Source organism: Rhinatrema bivittatum, chromosome 3 (assembly GCF_901001135.1).
Source record: "Rhinatrema bivittatum chromosome 3, aRhiBiv1.1, whole genome shotgun sequence".
Taxonomy (NCBI): Eukaryota; Metazoa; Chordata; class Amphibia; order Gymnophiona; family Rhinatrematidae; genus Rhinatrema; species Rhinatrema bivittatum.
In genome coordinates this window covers 510,587,480-510,609,126 of record NC_042617.1, presented here as the reverse complement: position 1 = coordinate 510,609,126, position 21,647 = coordinate 510,587,480, and the positions used below count along the sequence as shown (strand labels likewise).

Below are 21,647 nucleotides of genomic sequence, written 5' to 3'. Positions count from 1 at the left end.
AAAAACATTTATAGGTGCTCCAAGGAGTGAGGCTGATTTTATTTTATTTTTTTTCCCACATAGGTCCTTCATTGAGAGGACACTTCTCTTATACCAAGCTTTTGTTTATAAGAACCTAAGCAAATCTTGTCCAGTATTAGTGTTATAGTTCCAGCTGCAGGTTGAAAGAAGACCATAGATGGCTAGAGTCCAGCCTTCTTCCAGTGGGGCATGGGGTAATGCAGATGAAGGCAAATTCACCCCTCCTCCCTCCCCCACACAATTTGCATACCTGAAGCTGGCTTTTTTAGTAGTGAAAAGATTTTTTTCTGGCTCAAGTGTGAAGATGGAGTAAAGTCCCTGACTTAGCACTTTTTCCTTTTGTCTACCTGTCCTTGTACCCTGGGGTTCTTGCTTCCTCCAGAAACGTATCCATTGATGTATTCTCTGGGCCTTTCTCTGCAAAGTATCCTCTGCTATCATTCGGGCCGATACAGTAAAATGCGCGGGAGAGCCGGCGAGCACCCGCTCTCCAGATGCGCACCCAAGCCACTCTCCTGGGCGCGCAATTCAGTAAGCAAGAGCATGCAAATGAGGGCCCGCGGTAAAAAGGAGGTGCTAGGGACACTAGCGCCTCCTCATTGACAGAAGCGGCGGCTGTCAGCAGGTTTGACAGCCAACACTTAATTTTACCGGCGTCGGTTGTGGAACCCGCTGACGGCCACAGGTTCGGAAAATGGATGCCAGCAAAATTGAGCGTTGATCTTCCAACCTGCGGCCGCGGGCAGATTTCTTTTTATTTTTGGGGCCTCCAACTTAATATTGCTATAATATTAAGTTGGAGGGTGTACAGAAAAGCAGTTTTTACTGCTTTTCTGTACAATTTCCTGGTGCCGGCTGAAATTAACTCCTGCAGCTTTGCTGCACATTTTACTTTCTGAATCGCACGGGAATAACTAATAGCGCCCGCAACATGCATTTGCATGTTGTGGGCGCTATTAGTTTCGGGGGGGGGTAAAAATAGTGCGTTGAAAACACGCATCCAAATGGGGGCTAACTGTGCGCTCGGCCTGAGCGCATTTTACTGTATCAGCCCGATTGTGCTTGCCATGCTCACGCTGTTTTAGGTGTATATGTGTGTCTTATAACTTTGCTCCTTCTTTTTCCTCTCCCTCCCCCCAGCATCCCAGGCAGCCTGCGACTTGTGGAAAGAAAGTGGGGATGTGTCGGATAGCGGCAGCAGCACCACCAGTGGGCACTGGAGCGGCGGCAGTGGCATCTCCACACCCTCGCCTCCTTACAACCAGGCCAGCCCCAAGTACTCAGGGGAGGCCTTTGGCTCTCCACCAGCCGACGAAGGCTTTGAGACTGATCCAGACCCATTCCTCTTGGACGAGCCGGCCCCACGCAAGAGAAAGGTACAGCAAGAGGCTACGGATCGGCTTGGGGAATGTCCATAAATGGGAACATGTGTGGGCTCTCCAGTCCCAGCCAAAACTTAACTTGTGTGCAATTTTTCTTTTTTTTTTTTTTATTTTCTGTTCTTGCAGAACTCTGTGAAGATCATGTACAAGTGCTTGTGGCCAAACTGCGGCAAACTCCTTCGTTCCATTGTGGGCATTAAGCGGCACGTAAAAACCCAGCACCTCGGGTAAGGACCCAGCACCCTAGAGACTCGTACGCAAAACTGGGGCGGCGGGGGAGGGGGAGGAGATATCTGAGAGCGAGTGCGTGGATTGGATGGAGATGGATGAGCCTGTATCAGTGGGAGACAAGCTGAAGGTGGTGAGGCTTATGTTACATCGTGGCACCTGCATGCCTGGAGCCCATAGCTTCTTCCTAGGTCCACCACTGGAAAATGCTCATTTCTTGTGTACTGTTTATACCTCTTTCAAGGCTATGAATGTCTTTTATATCTCCACCCCCTCCCCCATCTCTCCTTTCTAAAGGGCAGATTTTAAATGTCCGGCGCGCGTAAATCCCTGCCTTTTCGAGCGTGGCCGGGCCTTATGTGCGCCGGGCGAATCTTCCATGAGGCCGGGGACTCGCTCAAGCGCCGGGCCTCTTGGAAGGGGTGGGGCAGGGCGGACCGGGACAGCACCATTGTTCACTGTCCCGGAGCCTCTCACGCCGGTCGGCTGCCGGCGCACGCAAGTTACTTCAGGTCGGGCCCTGAAGTAACTTGTAAAATAAAAGGTAATAAAATTTTTAAAAAATGGTTTGAGAGGGGAAAGGGAGGTTAGGGTAGGGGGTAGGAAAATTCCTCCCAGTCTGCTCCTAAATTGGAGAGGACTGGGAGGGAACTGGGGAAGGCCCCGATGCGTCGCCTCGTGAAAATCGCAAAAATGTAGCCCCCCTTGCGCGTGCTGCCTCCAATTTTGTAACATGCGCACACCGGCGCGTGCATGTTATAAAATCACGCGTCCATGTGTGTGCGCGCGCATATTTTTTTAAAAATCTACCCCTAAGAGAATACATATATGGGTCCTTCAGCATTATTTTATAGGGCTCATGGTGCAGATTCTGGGCCATTTTGGTAGTTCTTTTATGGATTGTCTCTACCTTTTCTATGTCCTTTCAGTGATGTGGCCTCCAGATGATTTGTTGCATTGTGTCCCAGTCTGAAGGCAGTTTCCTCCTCCTTTTGACTTGGTTGGAGAGCCAGTGTCCGAAAAGGGCAAATTTTTTTATTTTTTTTAATAAAGCAAATGCCCCTGCCCAGTTATGTTTTACTGCACTTGAGCATAATGCAAGGGCACATTTGGCCGATAACCATATGGTACATCTTTCTGTGATGATCCCTGCATTGTGACCACCTTACGAGGTTCTCTGCTCTGGAGCTCCAGCACTTACAAGAACTGCATTGCCTTGAAGAAGCACTAGAATAGGTAACTTGGGGTCCCCACACTCTCTCTCCCTTGTGGGCTACGACCCAGTCACGGTTTTCGGGATTTTCACGATGAATATGCATGAGCTGTATTTGCATGCCCTGCCCTACCTCTCCCATATACAAATAGATCTCATGCATATTCATCGTGGAAATCCCGAAAACCATGACTGGGTTGCATCCCTCCAGGACGGAGTTTGGGGATCCCTAGGTTAAAGTGCTGGATTGTGAGTCAAGAGAGAACATGGATACGTGTGGAAACAGCCCCCATCTACCCCCCACCCCCTCATGCCTCCGACTCTTGGCAAGTCCTTTATCACCGAGTATCTGTGGGACCCACCTGAAAGTAGTCTGCCATATGGATTTACCTGTCGTCATCTTAAAATACTCTTTACACTTCCCTTCCCTCCCACAGGCTGATGTTGCACCTGGTTTGTGTCGGGGCAGCAGCAGCAGCTCTGTAATGGGTTGTTCCCTGTACATACCTGGATCAGTCCAGACAGTGGGTTATATCCCCTGACCAGCAGATGGAGTCAGAACAGAGTTTGAGATCGTCAGCATATAGAGTAGTGCACCCTCTGCTGGAGCTCAGTATTCTTCTGACTCCAGCAGATGCGAGTGGGGGGATCCACTAGCTCCCCCAGATTGACAGAGTTTCTTCATTTTTAGTTATTTCTTTCTTTTTCTCCACAGTATTTCCCTGTCTTATGTTCTCTTCATTTTGGATCCTTAAAGTTTAAAAAAAAAAAAAAAAGTTTTCAATTTTTGAGGAGGCGTGTGTCTGTGGCTTTGCCTTCTCTATTCTGTACTCCTTTCCTCTTCCGTTGGGGTAAGTGGAAGTTTTTAGAGTTTCTTTCTCCACAGGTTTGCTTCTTTTGGTGGTGCCCCGTGGATGCCGGTGGTTCCGGCCGCTCCACGCATCTTTGGGGGTCCCGCGGTTCGCAAGCTCCGCCCGTGGGTGTGTGCTCAACTAAAACGGGTGTTTCCCCCGCAGTTACTGGACCCCTCGGCGGGTTGTTAGGGCCATTTCCAGGCCCCCCCCGCGGCACTAGCTCATCTTTGGGCCCCCCCCCCCGAGGCTTTTCTTTTTCCCGGTGCTGACATGCCGCGGTCCTCGAGGTGTGTGATGCCTGCGGCGAGCCGGGAAATCAATTTCCGAGGGAGGGGCTTTGTGAGCGGTGCTTCCCCGACGGGGAAGGCACCCTGCAGTCCTCCGGTGCGATTTCGGACCTGCCTCCTCCTCAGCCCGGGTGGCGCGGGCCGGCCACGACGCCGCCTTTGGCGGGAACGGCGGCCATTTTAGGGGGTCAGCGTGAGACGGACTCGCTCCCAGATGCAGACAGGATTGGTTGTACTGGCTCTCAACAGGCTTTGCCCCCGGCGGGAGGTTTGCCCGACCGGGGCTCCCAGGACGGTCCCCCCCCAGGGATTCCAATCAGCTCTCCGTTTTTCTCACCTGACTTTATTCTGGCAATGCACATGGCTTATTTGCAGGGTATGGGAGCGCAGGCCCCTAATCCCCTGGGGGCCCCTCCCCCCAAGGTTCCTAAACTTGCTGTTGGTCTCACCGCCTCGTCCGTTACGCCTGGATCCCTGCCGGGTCCCTCTCGCATGCCACCCCGGCGTACCACGGGGGCGGCTTCGCCGGTGAGAGACGACTCCCCGGAACCCCCGGAGGCGCATCCGGATGGACATACGGAGGGGGACGACCCTCGAGCCCTACGGATTTTTCAAAAAGAAGAGCTGGATGAACTCATCTACCAAATTATTCAGGAGCTGGACCTCGACCCACCTCCAGATCCGCCGATCCCTGTGGCTCCTGCCGTCGCCACCTCGTCTCGCAAAGGAGATCCAGTACTTGCCGCCCTCCGTCCTAGAGCAAGGGCTTTCCCTATTCATGAGTCCTTCCTACAGCTTCTCACCAGGGAGTGGGACACTCCCGAGGCATCGTTGAAAGTCACACGTGCCATGGAAAAGCTATACCCGCTCCCTGAGGATTTTTTGGATCTTATCAAGGTTCCCAAGGTGGACTCAACGGTGTCGGCAGTGACCAAGAGGACAACCATCCCGGTCACGGGGGGAACGGCCCTGCGGGATACGCAGGACCGTAAACTAGAGACCTTCCTCAAGAGGGTCTTCGAAGTCTCCGCCCTGGGTATGCGGGCCGTGATGTGCAGTTCGCTCGCGCAAAGGGCCAGCTTACTCTGGGTACAGCAGCTTCTCACCTCTCAGGAATTGCCCCCCGAAGAGGCCGCCCAGGCGGACCAGCTGGAATCTGCCATAGCATACGGGGCGGACGCCCTGTATGATCTTTTTCGCGTAATGGCGAGGTCCATGGTTTCGGTTGTAGCAGCTCGATGGCTCTTGTGGCTTCTCAACTGGGCAGCGGATGCTTCCTCCAAGTCGAGCCTTGGCTCCCTCCCCTTTCGGGGGAAGTTCTTATTTGGAGAGGACCTGGATCAGATCATCAAGTCCCTGGGGGAAAATTCGGTGCATCGGCTGCCGGAGGATAGACAGCGTTCCTTCAGATCATTTTCTTCCGGTAGAACCAGGGCACAGCGACGTTATAGGTCTTACCGACAGTCCGCTTCCCGGACACAGCAGACAAGACCCCAGCCTTGGTCTCGTTCCTTTCGTGGGCGGAGGCCCGCGAGAGAGGGTCCAGGGCAGGGAATTCCGCCCACAAAGTCATCCCAATGATGCCAAAGGAGCCCACTCTTCTACGAGGAGTGGGCAGTTATCTCCACGGACCAGTGGGTGCTGGACAACATAAGAGACGGTTACGCCTTGGAATTTGTCCGCCCCCCGAGGGACCGGTTCATCTTCTCCCCCTGCGGTTCGGATCTCAAGAGGATAGCGGTTCAACAAACACTAGACCGACTGCAGGAAATAGGGGCCATCGTTCCCGTCCCCTTCGACGTGGGCTTGGGCCACTATTCCATTTACTTCATCGCTCCCAAAAAGGACGGTTCCTTTCGCCCCATCCTGGACTTGAAGGAGGTAAACAAGGCCCTCAGGATCACCCGGTTCCGCATGGAGACTCTCCGATCAGTGATTGCCGCAGTGCACAAGGGAGAATTCCTCGCTTCACTGGACCTCTCGGAAGCGTACTTGCACATTCCCATCCTGCCGGCTCACTGGCAGTATCTTCGCTTCAAGATTCTCGGTCAACACTTTCAGTTCAAGGCGCTTCCCTTCGGTTTGGCGACCGCACCTCGGACCTTCACAAAGATCATGGTAGTGGTTGCGGCGGCCCTCCGCAAGGAGGGTATCCTAGTACATCTGTACCTAGACGACTGGCTGATTCGAGCGAGGTCCTTCTCACATGGTCAGACCTCAGTGGCCAGAGTAGTACAATTCCTACGCTCTCTGGGCTGGGTGGTGAACCTTCCAAAGAGTTCCCCTTGTGCCCTCGCAACACCTGGATTTCTTAGGGGCGAGCTTCGATACCCGGCGGGGGATGGTGTTCCTGCGCCAGGACAAGGCGCAAGCCCTGAGAGAGCACGTGTCTCGGTTTTCGGCTCTGGAAGAACCAACCGCCTGGAATTATCTGCAGCTCCTGGGAGTAATGGCCTCCACCATCAACATGGTACCCTGGGCGTTTGCACACCTGCATCCCCTGCAGGCGTCCCTACTATCCCGCTGGAAACCAGTCTCCCAGGAGTATCAGGTGATCCTGCCGCTCCCACCATTAGCCAGGAAAAGCCTGGATTGGTGGCTTGTCCCCTCGCATCTGGCTCGGGGAGTCTCGCTCGAGGTTCCCAATTGGGTGGTGGTGACCACCGATGCCAGTCTCGCGGGATGGGGCGCCGTCTGCGAAAGAAGCGCCACTCAAGGGACTTGGACACCAGAGGAGGCAAAGTGGCCGATCAATCGCCTAGAAACGAGAGCCGTGCGTTTTGCTCTCCAGCGTTTTCTTTCCCCTGGTGCGACACAGAGAGGTGAGGATCCTCTCGGACAACGCCACCACCGTGGCCTACATCAATCGGCAAGGGGGGACAAGAAGCAAGCATGTCTCCCTCGAGTCTACTCCCCTGATGAAGTGGGCAGAGAGCAATCTCGTCCGGATAGCGGCCTCTCACATCGCCGGGGTGGACAACGTTCAGGCAGACTTCCTGAGTCGTCAACAGCTAGACCCCGGCGAGTGGGCTCTCTCCGACGAGGCAATGCATCTCATCATCCGTCGTTGGGGGGACTCCACGCCTCTATCTAATAGCGACCTTTCTCAACGCCAAGGCTCCACACTTCTTCAGCCGCAGAAGAGAGCGCGGCGCGGAGGGGGTGGATGCCCTCGCCCTTCTGTGGCCGTCGGATCAACTGCTCTATGTGTTTCCTCCTTGGCCTCTGGTCGGCAAGGTTCTCCGCAGGTTAGAACATTATCGAGGGACTGTAATTCTCGTCGCCCCGGAATGGCCCCATCGGCCATGGTTCGCAGATCTACTTCAGATGACGGTGGACGGCCCACTTCGCCTGTCCCATCTTCCTCATCTTCTGCGCCAGGGTCCGGTATTTTTCGAGCAGGCAGAACTCTTCTGTCTTGCAGCCTGGCTTTTGAACGGCGCCGTCTCCGCCACAGAGGCTACCCGGAGACAGTGATCTCAACGATGCTTCGTTCCCGCAAGCCTTCGACCTCCGTCGCTTACGTTCGAGTTTGGAAGGTCTTCGAAGCATGGTGTTCCAACCGCGGGGTCCAAACCATGGAGGCGACTGTCCCGCTGATCCTTCATTTCCTACAGGATGGTCTGGATAAGGGTCTCGCCTATAATTCGCTCCGGGTTCAGGTGGCGGCCTTGAATGTCTTGGTACAGAAGGACTGCTCTCTACCCCTTCAGCCGGATATCGCACGTTTTCTGAAGGGTGCCAAACACCTGCGGCCACCGGTCAGGGATCCTTTCCCTTCTTGGAGCCTCAACTTGGTGCTGCGAATGCTGTCGGGCCCTCCTTTTGAACCCCTGAGGGGGTCCTCCCTCAAGGACCTGACCCTCAAGACGGTTTTCCTGGTAGCCATCTCTTCTGCTCGCCGGATTTCAGAACTTCAAGCCTTGTCCTGCCGAGACCCTTATCTGCGTTTCTCCGACTCCGGGGTTTCCCTTCGTACGGTGCCATCCTTCCTACCAAAGGTGGTCTCGGCCTTCCACGTCAAACGGTGGAGCTTCCAGCGTTTTGCTCCAGAGGAACCCCGGTCTCTCCAGCTCCTGGACGTCAAGCGTGTACTGCTCCGCTACCTGGAGGTTACCAATGACTTCCGGGTATCCGATCATTTGTTTGTCCTCTGGTCAGGACCGAGGAGAGGTTCTCAGGCATCCAAGACGACTATTGCTCGCTGGATAAAGGACGCCATCTCATCTGCTTACATTGCGGCGGGGCGGGTGCCGCCTCGCTGCGTTACGGCTCATTCCACGCGATCCCAAGCGGCGTCCTGGGCGTAATCTCGCTCTGTTTCCTCCCAGGAAATCTGCCGTGCGGTGACATGGAAGTCGTTGCACTCTTTTTCCAGACATTACAGACTACACCTGGCGCCTCAGTGCACGGGTTCTTTTGGCGATCAGGTTCTCCGAGCAGGTCTCTCAGGACCCCACCCGGTTTAGGGAAGCTTGGGTACATCCCACTGTCTGGACTGATCCAGGTACGTACAGGGAAAAGAAAATTATTCCTTACCTGCTAATTTTCGTTCCTGTAGTACCATGGATCAGTCCAGACGCCCGCCACTAGGGGTTTCATTAGGTCCTGCTCGGATTCTTACAGGTATCTTTCATTCTGTTTGTCTCTGATTATTGTTACTGTTCACAGCTCCTCACAAGTTGACTGTTGCTGGTCCCGTTGACCGTTTGTTTACTTATATCTTTCTCTGTTCCTCTTTGGGAACGGTTCTGGATCCAAAATGTTGTGTTTTTTGCTTTTGGGCTTTGCTATGCATAATACTGAGCTCCAGCAGAGGGTGCACTACTCTATATGCTGACGCTCTCAAACTCTGTTCTGACTCCATCTGCTGGTCGGGGGATATAACCCACTGTCTGGACTGATCCATGGTACTACAGGAACGAAAATTAGCAGGTAAGGAATAATTTTCTTGTGTGTTCATGCCTGAAAGGGGCTCATTCATTTTTCCACCTCAAGTTCACAAGGAATGAGTGGCCTGAATCCAAAGTGCGTCGTGCCGTGTGTGCATTCCATCAGTACTGATTCTTTCTCGCCATTTTCAGAGATGGAGCAGATTCTGACCAGCGTAAGCGAGAGGAAGATTTCTACTACACTGAGGTCCAGGTGAAAGAGGAGGCGGAGCCCTGCAGAAGCCCCGGCATGGTGACTGCTGCCCCAGCCTCTGTCATTCAGCAGGCCCCAGCCAGACCCAAGGTGCCACCAGTGGAGCTGCTGCCAGCAGAGCTCCCACTGCCCAGCACCCTCAGCCACTCTGCGCCCAGCTCCTTCTGGCACATCCAGGCGGATCATGCCTATCAGGTAAAACCCTGAACTTTTTTTTTTTTTTTTTTTTCGTTTTTTGTATCTCACGTGAATCAATGCAAACTCCTCTTCTTGGTGCTGACTTGAAACCATTTTTTTTCTTACAAAGATGAATTGCTCCTGTGCATGAGCTGCTGAAAGTGCTCCAAATGGGGTTTTCATATGTACACGGTCAATACGGATATCCTGAACACCTGATTAGTGTGCAATACTTGTCTACCTCTGCACTACAACTCTGGTCTTCAAGATATAGATACCAGTCAATGCATCAACAGCTCACAGAAAAGTAAAATATGACAGCACATGAGGACCATAAGGGCCCATCTAATCAGCCTGAGTCTCCCTGTGTACCAATCAGCACTCCAGGGTTTGAGTTTAAACTGGGAGGCTAATCTCCATCTAGCCCTGCCTGCCCACCAACACTGCCAGTTTATTCTCCCTGGGGGCCGATGCAAACAGTGCGCTCAGCCGAGCGCACTGGTTAACCCGTGGCTGGACACATGTTTTGGACGCATGTCTACAGCCCTTTATGCTATAAGGGGATTAACGCGTCCTCGATGCATGTCCAAGCCACCAGGAAACTAATAGCGCTCATCACACGCAAATGCATGTCGATGAGGCAATTAGTTATTCACCCCACATGCAAAAAAAAAAATGTGCACCAGACCCATAACATTTTTACACTCCGAAATTAACACCTGCCCAGAGCAGGCGTTAATTTCTGAGCAGCATAAAAAGTTGTACAGAAAAGCAGAAAATACTGCTTTTCTGTACATCTTCCGACTTAATATCATGGCGATATTAAGTCTGAGGAACCAAAAGTTTTAAAACAAAAAATTTTTTTTTTAAAGTGCCAGTGGTCAAGTTAGGGAAACAGACGCTCAGTTAACAAGCATCCATTTTCCTAGCCCATGGCTGTACACCGGTTAGGAAAACAGATGTTCATAAAATTGAGTGTGCGCTTTCCTAACCCACAGACAGCCGACCTCTCCTGGGCGCCTGCTGCCAAGGAGACGCTAGGGACACGCAGTCGACCTTAGGGCCTCCTTGGCAACCCGACCCCCCCCCCCCCCCCCCCATTTCAATACTTCTTCGCGCACCCAGGAGACGTGCCTGAGTGCGCTTTAAAAAAAAAAAAAAAGTGGGTGCTCAACACAGAGTGTACTTTTGATGCACTTTTATTGCATGGTTCTGAATTTCTGGCTTCCCCCCCTTCCCCAGATTACCAGGTTTTTGTTCTCTTGTGGAAATAAAAAAAATTGGTCTAGCTTTTTTTTTTTTTTTTTTTTTTTCCCTACCTGTTTTCTGTAAATTATTCCTGGGTTCTATGCACAGGCTTGAGATTCTCTGGGGAAAAAAGCTTTCTAATTCCAGTCTCACAGCAAAAGATACATACCTGCAGAAACACGTGACCCTCGAAGAAAAAAAAATCCACGTTTTTTTTTTTTTCTTTTTTTAATTAATGTATGAAAATGAGGAAAGGACGATCAGTTTGTGGTTTTTTTTTACCCAGTGTTAGTAATCTCTTAGATTTTCATGGACAAAAGTGATTAAATAGGAATTTAGTCAGTCTCGGGGGCACTGAGACATTTCTGGAAGGTTTTATCGATGCGTAGAGTAAAGCGTCTCCTGTGTGTGCTTTTTTTTGTTTGTTTGCTTTTTTAATTTTTTTTTTTTTCCCCCCCAGGCTCTGCCATCCATCCAGATTCCTGTCTCTCCACACATCTTCACAAGTATCAGCTGGGCTGCCGCAGCGCCCACCACTCTCCCTCCTGCCCTGTCTCCGGTAAGTGGGTCTTCCCCCTACCGCTATTCTTCAGAAGAAAGATATTTGGGGGGGGGGGGTGGTTGGAGGAGGTAATAACTAAGGGAAGAAGAACCATATATTTAAAGAAAATATATATCTTCTGGTACTGGTCTATTTTCAGTGTGTAGCTTAGGGAAATGGGACCCTGGAAATTTTATCCCAATGCTAGCAGATGGCTTCCAGACCAAAAAAAAAACCCCCACCAAGAACAGTAAGTACACTTACTGTCTATAACTACTAGATGTACTTCCAAAAATACAAAAATTCACTGTCACAAATTAAACAGACAAATTTAAAACCACAAAAGTAACTGCATGCTCAAAAAAAAAAAAAAAGTCAAAAGTGCTCCATTTAGAAATCTGAGAATATTTATCCTCAGTTAAATATTCTCCTGGGGCGCATTTGTAAAATATTTTTCACATGGAATGGAAAGCATCTTTTTCTTTTTTTTTGTAAAGCATGCCAATCTCCTCAAAGGGAATAGACACGGCAACTTGAAACCTGAAAACCAAAGCTTAGTACAAAACTTAAGATTAATTCTTGAAATGTAAATTCACAGGTTATACAGCTATGTTACAATACCCAGAATACCAATTTCCAACCACCTCACAGGGAGGATAATCTTCAAACAGCTCACAGAGATTGAAGTCGGCGGGTATTTTTTATCCACAGACTTTAACTAGAATGCTCAGAGCAGGTTTATGTGCAAAAATTTTGCTTCTGAAAATTTTGCGGCTGTGTGTGGAACCGGTGACTACCTGTATGCTCTGTAGGAACTTGTGTGTTTACCCACATTCCATCATATTTAAAGTATGTGCGTGTGTTCTGTCTTCCCCACAGAACGCTTCTTTGTAATGTGTGTGAAAGTACAAGTAAAACTTGCTTTCATGCATATTTATGTGGACAAACCCTCTTTTCCCCCGCCCCTGAGGGTGGTTTAAAAAATAAAATAAAAATGTAAGAGCATTAATCCTTTTGAAAACTGCTCCCCTAAACTTTGCTTCCTTAGTGATGCTTCTTCCACAGTCTCTCTGCTACGCATTTTAAACTTTAAGCAGTCTGTCTCAGCTTCTCATCTTTCATATCCCTGCCACTTTTTTATTTTTTATGGCTTCTCCTCCTCTGCCCCCACCCCCATATCCAGGTTTAGCAATCTCTCTTCTCTTGGAGCCCAAGAATTTGGCTAATACTTTTTACTCCCTGCCTTTTGCTTCTTTCTCCTTATTCTAACTGAGAAAGGAGCTTTTACCTTCCGATATCTGGCCCTGCAGTTTAGCAACCCAGTGCTCTGCCTCCACTCAGCATAAATCTGTTAATCTATCTTTGGACAGATGTCTGAATAGCTTTCAGTGTGTGCGCTTTCCTCATCATTAGGGTCTTGAATTTCGTGACACAGAAGATACATGGTCCTGCACAATAAAACTCGCCTTTCTGCATTGCTTTTCAACATACTGAATAAGTAAATTCATTTTTGCACTTACACTGCATGACATGAACAGAGGATAATCTCAGTTAGACTGCCTCCATCCCACTGTAATCTCTGTCACAGTAGGCTAAAATCAACCACCTAAAACCAAACACACATCTATAAAATTCAGTTTTAAAAAAAATGTAGAATTACTGAATCAGCAGTAGGTGCTCTAATTCATTGCAACCATCTTTATAACATACATGGCCTCATCAGTTTTACATGTGAATTTTTTTTTTCCCCCTTCTCTTTTCTTGGATTTCCATTGCATGGCTCCCCTACTGTCTTTCTCTTTTCACTGAATCCCTAAAAGTGGAGATACTGGATAGGGCTAACTATTTTATTTTATTTTTTCAGGGTAGTCTGTCTGTGGAGGGTGTGGGGCTCGGGATGAAAGTACCTGAATTAGAACTGATCATAACACAAACTTAGAATGTGATGCTGTCCCTGTGCCCAGGTCTTGAGACTGTCTCCTAGGGATTCCATCCAAACTTAGAGGGTCCCTCTTGACATGTGAGACTTTACCAGGCATGCAACCCTTTCACATAGGGGCCCCTTGCTTAGCATGTATTCTTTAACAGAAAAGCACAGAGAGATCTCTTAAAGTCTGTTATCAGGCATGTAAACCTTTCACATAGGGATCCTGGTTTAAAAAAAAAAAATCTTTCTGAGTGCAGCCTTTCACATGAGGTAAAGGGGATTGTACCCTGATTGAATTGTATTGACTGGGTCCTTCGCAGATTTAGCTACTTGGGGGTTTTTTTCTTCATCCTAAGAAAATACAAACTGTTAAGTGTAGCATCCTGCTTGCAGGTACCCAGCATTCTCCTCCAAATTCTGTTACTGGTGCAGCTTAAGGATCTTGACAAATATCCCACTAGCCGATTGCTTCCAGACAATAAATCAATAAGTACAATAACCAATGTGTGCACAATTAGTCCATATATTCATAAACTTTAAACCAAAGTAGCCCTCAGAACCATTAAAGGGAAAATTAACCACCTCTTACCAAGTCCTTAATTCAAATGGCAGCAGAGACCATGCAGATCTTCCCTCCGTTCTAACTCCCAGATGTTGGCAGATTTGTTGATGTCCTTTCTCCTGCTTTCTCTCCTTTTTGAAGCTTTTTTTTCTTTTTATTCCATTTTGTCATCACATTCATTATTTCATGATTATTTCTGTACTTTCTATTGGAGTATATATTTCCTAAGGTTTACTTGTGACTATTATTGTTTTCTTATTTTCCACTAAACTAACAGAAGGTCCATATATTTTGCTAAATTAGATACTTTGCAGCTGAGTTTATACTTTTTGATATTTGATTTCTGCCCAAACTTACCATAAGGCCTCATTATTTTTGATATATAGTTTAAAATAAATCCTAAGATTTAGTGTCACAGAGTGGACTTTAGGGAGGGGGCAGGTGTGGGTATGTGTGAACTGAAACCTGCATTTGAACTGAATATTGCTGTGCAGAGTCAGATTCAGAACAGCTTTTAAATGTTGTGTGTTCTTTCTCTCAGATTCGCAGCCGATCCCTCAGTTTCAGTGATCAGCAGCCATCAGCAGTTAAATCACACCTGATTGTGACTTCTCCTCCCAGGGCACACAGCGGCACCAGGTGAGAATCCATCTCTGGGCAAAAGTGTGTGTATTTGGGACGAGGGGGGGAGAGAGTTAAAAAAAAATTCTGTATACAAATACCAATTCTGTTTACAAATCCCAATCTTTAGCGGGCATGGACAGCAAGAAGATTTTTCAGATGTGTATGTGGAAATCTGCTGGCAGCTAGGTGTGAGGCAGACATCCATACTGTGTAGCATGGTGATCAGAAGCTAGCTGGGTTCCCCCTCTTTTTTTTTTTTAAATATATCATGCTAAATGGGCAGTGGTCCCACAGGATAAACCAAAATAATGACTGGACTGCTCATTCCCGTGTAAGGTATAAATCCTCAGACCAGCCACAGCTTTTTTTTTTTTTTTGTTCTTGAGTTACTGAAGTTCCACAGTGAACCAAAGCATTAGTGTGACTGTGAATTGGTGGGCAGATGGACTGTCTTATCCACATTTGCTTTGATTTTCAGTATTTTGAAACACATAAAACATTCTCTTAGAATATGGTAATGTATTCCAACACTAGCAATGAGTTTAGGTCCTAAAATTTTACTGTTCGCCACAAAGTTAGGTGCATCATTTCCCTCGTCTTCCCTCCTCCCCCCATTCTTCCTAGTTTAATTATACCGGTAGTGTTCTCTAAATACTGATTAATTTAGTGATACCCTTCCATGGGTGGGAGGGGGGGGGTGGCTGACACATTATTGTCCTGTGTTATTGTCTGATAGCTACACGGTGCTTATATAAAAGAATGCATGCTTTCTCAGGCTTGGTAAATTTGAACATTGCTGCTGCACCAGAGCTGTAAACCAGAGCCGTGAAGCATCAGGGCCGCTGCATACTAGGGATGTGCAGCAGGGACGGATTCGTCCCATTCGGTATTCGTATTCATCGGAACCCAAATCCGTTGCATTCGTTCTCAGGGGGACCCAGATCCGTTCATTAGCAGCTCCTACCATATGACAGGGGCCGACCAATGGCACCAGTAGCCCCTGTGACATAGTAAGGGCAAAGCCTATTGGCGCCATTTTGAATACCGGCAGCCGACAGCCCGAGTGCAGGAGATCGCTCCAGGACCCCCGCTGGACCACCAGGGACTTTTGGCAAGTCTTGGGGGGGTCAGGAGGGTGGGGGTTTATTCGTTAGTGATACGTTGTATTCGTGGGGGTTCACCATATGTTTCGCCCCCCCCCCCCCCCCGAATACAACAAATATGGCATATACGTTGCAAACGAATGCACACCCCTACTGCATACTACTGCTCCACAACTTCCTGATGAACTGCAGTTACAGAATCTGTTGCATGTCTTCACTGCTGCATCATGATTTGAAACTTTGCAGTGTGGTACTTTGTTGCTCTTACATTGCTACTTAATGGCAAAATGAACATTTTTCGTTTTTTGAAGAGGGAAGAGGCTCTTATTTCATTTACTTCCTTTTTGTTACAGTGCATTATAAATTGTGCTTTTTTTTTTTTTTTTTTTAAATGAAAGGCGTGCATCTTTTTAAAATTACTGTGTTCCCTGTGCCCCCTCTTATCTCTACGTTGTTTATATAAACCCGTGTGAGCCCCTTTCCGATTTCTGGATCAGGACCAGCACAGCAGCACTCAAATTTGCTTAAATTCACATAGATGGGAATGACGGAATAGGAGGTTTAAAATGGTTTTTGCCTTTTCAGGAGAGCGGGTGACTCTCTACCCCTCTTGTTCTCTTGCAGGAAAGTTCGCGGCGAGGCTAAAAAGTGCCGTAAGGTTTATGGTATCGAGCACAGGGACCAGTGGTGTACGGCCTGCCGGTGGAAGAAGGCCTGCCAGAGGTTCTTGGACTGAGTCGGAGCACGGTGCAAATTCTCTTGTTCCTCCCTCCTCCCGTGGAGGGCATCAAAACAGCGCTTACCACGTCCAAGGCTCCAGGTCTTCATTGGTTGGGCTTCCAAGAAATGACTGGAGAGTTTAAAGACTTTGTGCAAGTGTAAATTCCAAGATGTATAATATGTCATATGTTGCTCAGCTTTCCTTTTTTAACAAATGAAACATTTTTTAATAGTCTGAAAAGAGATGAAAAAGCTTATAACTTGGTAACTTTTTTTTTTTTTTTAAGAATTTACATGAAGGTGCAGGGACCAAAGTGTAAATTGGAATTTTTATCAGTAACTGCAGTTTTATGGACCATTAGGAGGTTCATTACTGAGCTGCAAATTCAGTGGGAGAAACAGAGAGAGACCTCTGGAGGAGAAGAGGCCATTGCTCTGTCATTCCCAGGGCGTCTCGATGGTGGTGAAGGTCAGACTTGCACAGTGTGATGCAGTCCTTGCTGGTAAAAAAAAGTAGTTAAGGAGTGGACTAGTGGACAGAGCAATGGGCTGAGACTTGGGGGAAATTTAGGATTCGTATCCCATTTCTCCACTATCGCTCCTTGTTACTTTCGGCAAGTCACTTTATCTCCTGCTGCCTCAGGTACCCACTTAGATTGTAAGCTCATTGGAGAAGGGACTTATTGTTCCAGAATACTAATAATGCTGTCGGCCATCTTGAATTTGGAAAGGCAGGCTAAAAATACAAATCCAGAAGTGTTTGGATCCCAAAGTGCTAAAATTCCTTTTTACAAGATGGCAATCTGCAGCGTTCATCTCTGCTTCCGTACAGTGGGTACCACTCCCTTTTTATGCAATGAGTACTTATTTCTGATGGCAGTGTGAGATGCCAGAACATGGTATACTAAACTGCAACCGGTGAAAACCTCTTCGGTAATTCAGGACCCCCCCAGCCAGCCAAATTCCCTGAAGAAACACATATACCATGACCCACCACGTATCTTTCCCCTGAAGAAATATCCAGTACCTATTCATTTGAGTGCCTGTATTGTGCTCATTTGCACCAATGTAGCTTGCAGACTATGCTGCAAAGAAAAAATTGCCTTGTGGTGATCCTTTTTGTAAATGTGGGGGTCTTAGAAGCTCACGGGGGAGCTTTTCTTTAATGTGTGTGTGTGTGCGTGACCCAGCATCTGGAGGAACCAAATTCTTTGGGATGTCCTGGAAAACCATCAAGAACTGGTCAGACTATTTTAATTGGTGCTAACATCCGTTTGGTTTTCCTAGATTGCAAATAGTCATTCATATGCCACATATTTCTCTTTTGGGTAACTGGGGCTTGCCGAGGCAGCTTTTATTAGTTATTCCGAAAGGCAGATATGATTTTGCAGCCATATGTGTGGGGGTTTGCGTAAGCATATGTACAAGGGGAGGGCAGTTTTCAAAAATCATTTACCCAGGTCAGTACTGAATTTTACCCAGGAAAAAGGGGTGGTCTTAAAATTGCCCTTTCTTGACCCAGTCGAGAGTATGCGCAGGGTTCCACAATGCATGTAACTTTAGCTGCTTTAAGAAGAGGCGTTCCCAGGAGGGAGTTAGAAGAAAAAATGCATGTAGATTGCATTTTCAAATCTATGCACATTTTTTTTTTTTTTTTCATTGAACCAAGTACCTGCAGAAAAAATGGCTGCGTATGTCCACAGATAATGTGTACATGCCTTCTTTCCTTTTTGAAAATGACTGCAAAAATTGTGAGCAAAACGTAGCTGCAGACTTTGCAGCATTACTCCTAATAAAGGAGATGAGAAATTGCTTGCAGATTCTTTTTTTTTTTTTTTTTTTAACATAAAAGAATTCCCACCAATAGTCTTTCTACACTGAGCCCTGCAGTGGTGGGGAGGGGAGTAACTTCTGGAGCCTCTGCACCTTTTTCAGCATGTACGCACTCTGACATGCTGAAGGGCTGCTGACCTTTTAGACTCCACATGGCAGCTATGCTCCAGTCCTCGTTCTAACCACCTTCACCAAAGCTGGTTTAAACCTAATGAATATAGTCCTTTATGATTTTGTAGAGGTTATTTTAAATCCTGATCTGGGTTTGAATGTACTTGTGAGGGAAGTTAAAGGCGGACCGTGCAGTGTGAGCATCCGCCAGCGCTGTTGTTCTCCTTGGACTTCGATCGAGATGTGTGTGTGGGGCTGCTTGGCTTCTTTGGTGGCGAGAGGGCAGGGTGCTCTCTTTACTTCACATGCCCATTGGGTGGGAGAGCCTGTTGCTGCTGTGAGCATGTTGACTCATTAAAATTTAAAATACGGTGGAGGATAATAAATGCATGCAACTTCATTCTTGCAGCATGGCATGCAGTGCTGGCTTCTGACAATTGGTATTTTACTACTCTATGCACTCCTAGTACATGAGAAGCCATAGACGTTTGTTGGCCACCTTTTCACTCTGAATTGATCGGCAGTGGCTGCTCTCTTCTTGGAGACTTACCATTTGCTATCCTGTGACTCTTGCTGTCCACCCTCCCCTGCCCCCAGCCCCACAACCCTGAAACATCTCTCAAAGCCACCTTCAAAGATGCCAAGTACTTGCATGTAGATATTGTACAGAGTGGTAGTCTTGAGACGGGTATTGCCACCAGCAATGTTTTGTTGTCTTTATTTTGCCTAGGCAGCTGAGGTTATTTTAAAGACCAGCAAACAGAGCCAAATACAGCAGTTTTGAAATTTTTAGTAATAAAAATGCCCTTCGATAGTTGCAGACTTCTGTAATTATAGATTTAAGTGGAGGTTCTGGTCAAGCTGGGAAACTTGGTCATTTGCACATCAGTTTCCCCAGTGTAAGGATGCTTTCACCCAAGTTGAACTTCTAGTGAGTGAACATGAAACTTAATTCAATGAGAAATTGGGAGAAACCAATATCTGAATACAGGATTGGTGCTTTTGATTTTGAACATTTTTTTTTTGTAAATATATATATGATTTTTTAAATCTCAAGACTTGCAGTGTATGCCAAACTGGCTCGTGTAAGCAAGAAGATAGCGTGGAGTTTCCCCGTTGAGTGTGTGTGCTGAGGGAAAGAGACTAAGATGTCCTGTTTGCTCGAGCTTTAGAGTTGGTACCTGTGCAGTTTGGTGAAGTAGCACTGGCTTCGTAGCATATTTCTTCTCAGTATACTGAATCCTAGGTTCCTTATCCAGGGATTTAGTTAATGGGCTCTTAGAGGCACACTAGTTTTAACACATTGACACAGTATAAAAGCTGGGTGGTTTGTTTTTGTTTTTTTTTTTTTAAAAACCATTAATGACTGCATCACCTTGTAATGAGATTGAAGAGGAATGATTGTTGCTTTTGCCCTCTCTGAGCCAGGTGTTTTTCAGAGACTTGCTACACAATCTTGCATTGCTTCAGTGTGGTGTGGTTAGTTGGATGATGCGGGAGGTTCCTTGTAACCTTGGGCTTACACTGTGAATACCAATTCACTTGTAGCTGGTTGAGAAAAATGTTTTACATATGTAGAAGTTTTCCTAGCTACAGTTAAAGGTTGTGGGCCAGGCTAAATGTTTCACTCCTTGCATCTCTAAGAAGGAAAAAGTGCATCAAATGCGCTACAGGGTTTTGGGCTGGAAACCACCCTGCACTAAGGTAGTCTGAAGATTTCTGAGGCTCAACTGGCAGCAGGTAGCTTAGAAAAACATGGGCCTACAGTAAAGCATGATGTCAATTTTTTATTTTTATTTTTTTTTTCCCCAAGCACCAGAGAGTAACTCCTTACTTATCTCAGGATTCAGCTTTTACACAGGTGAATCCAGACTGCAGTTTTGGAAATGATTGAACATATTGTAGCATCTGCACTTAAAACTGGGAAGTTGCAGTCTTTGACCTTGAGGAGTTATGTAATGAGAAACCTCCACAATATTGTAAATATCTTTTTTTGCTAGCTGAATTTCTGTTAATTTTTTTTTTTTGCTTTTGTAAAAAAAAAAAAAAATTAAAATTGGAAACATGTAAAAATGATAATGGAATTGCAAACTCTGTTGTACAAGCATGTCATACCCATACATTACTGTCTTGCTGGAGCTTTTTTTCAGCTGTCTTCCAAGTATTATTTTTATTGTACAAAAATGTGAATTGTATGTTTTTACAGCAGCAATATGAAATATATTTTATAAAAAATAAATGAAGTGTTTGTTTTTTGTTTTTTTGGTTTTTTTTTGCCAGATTGTCAGTTTTGTATTTATTTTGGAATGATTGTAATACCTCTACCTCACATCAGACAACATATCCTCCTTTATAAAGCCTTTTCACTTTGCTCAGCAGTGAGTGATGTTGCCAGTCTTTGTTCCCATTTATTTTTTCCTCTCACACATTTACATATCTCTCTTTTTTTGTTGACATGCAAGGCTGCATTAGCCACGATACATGGGTTACATCTTTGGCTGGTGCTGAGCAGAGAACTCTTTGAACTCAGTACAGCTTTGCTCTACTGAGCATGTGCCGAATTTCTCATATTAGCACTGCCTCATGAGCACCTCTCAAATTTTTTTTTTTTTTTGCCTGTACTATTGCCAGACATTCACCTCTCTTGTTAATGGGGTTTTTTTGGGGGGTTTTTCTCAATTTTTCTGCCTCTCTGCCATAGCAGCTCCCACAACAGCACTATCAGAAAGAAACATAAGAGGAAAATGCCCATGTTCAAGAAGCCTGCAATCAGCAGTTTCAAGGACTCTGGAGGCAAAAGATTTTCATTACCAATGAACATGATCTGTATTACTGTTGCGCAGGGCCATATCATGATTCTAACTGCTATAAAATGACCAAACTCTATGACCATTGCAACTCCTCCCTATCAGTGAGTTCCATGCACGGTGAGTCAAGCAAGGGCTCCAAAAAGTACCATATTGCCCTCGTCAGGGCATGTGAAATGGGCTCAGTGCCACTACTCAGGGGCCTGATACCCTAATGAAGGACAGGCATCTTCTGCTGCTAGGCCAAGGAAATCAGAACAGGAAGTTTTGGTGCTGTCAAAGCATCAGAGATCAGCACAGCTGGTGCCATTAAAGCATGAGGCCCCAGTGCAATTGGTGCATTCATTGCAGAAGGGGCAAGTGTTGCCACCAACGCATTTTAACATTGGCAAAGCACTTGAGGTGCCAGGCATTGAAGAGCTCGATGCAGTCAACGTAGGACCTATTGGAGCTGAGACCAGTGGTATTGGTGAGATCCAAGGATTGACTGTGCAAGTCCCCTCTTTCTTTTTGGTCAGGAAAATTCCTATGGTTCTTTCTTATCTCCTCCTTTCCCAATCTGACATGGTGTATTCCACTTTTGTGACATCAGGAAGGGACTTGCAGACCAGAACACGATTGGAAACCCTGAATCCCATCTGCACAGTTTTGCTGGTAGTTGTAGTATAGGGGCAGGCTCAAGAGCTCCAGTCAGGGGCCCTTCCATGAAGCTCAGGTGACCCAACCAGCAAACCAGATAATGGAGTTTAGATCCTTCTTCACATTGCTAGCTACCATTGGTATCCAGGTGATTCTATGTCCAGAATTATCAAAGATAACCAGTCCATTCCTTCAAGAGGGAGCCCCAGCTGTATGCACCCCAAT

At 47.0% G+C, this 21,647-nt stretch overlaps 1 protein-coding gene across 3 annotated transcripts in view; it reads left to right on the top strand.

Moving 5' to 3' along the window:
- The window catches only part of ZNF395 (zinc finger protein 395), a 37,434-nt gene extending 17,205 nt beyond the window's left edge, over positions 1 to 20,229 (top strand). For all 3 annotated transcript variants that reach the window (XM_029596188.1, XM_029596189.1, XM_029596187.1), the window contains exons 5-10: positions 1,162 to 1,397; positions 1,530 to 1,630; positions 9,070 to 9,325; positions 11,016 to 11,114; positions 14,127 to 14,224; positions 15,937 to 20,229. In XM_029596188.1, the coding sequence (XP_029452048.1) occupies positions 1,162 to 1,397; positions 1,530 to 1,630; positions 9,070 to 9,325; positions 11,016 to 11,114; positions 14,127 to 14,224; positions 15,937 to 16,048 (902 nt within the window). In that variant the 3' untranslated portion in view covers positions 16,049 to 20,229. The remainder of the gene's footprint in view (positions 1 to 1,161; positions 1,398 to 1,529; positions 1,631 to 9,069; positions 9,326 to 11,015; positions 11,115 to 14,126; positions 14,225 to 15,936) is intronic.
- The last annotated feature ends 1,418 nt before the right edge of the window (positions 20,230 to 21,647 follow it).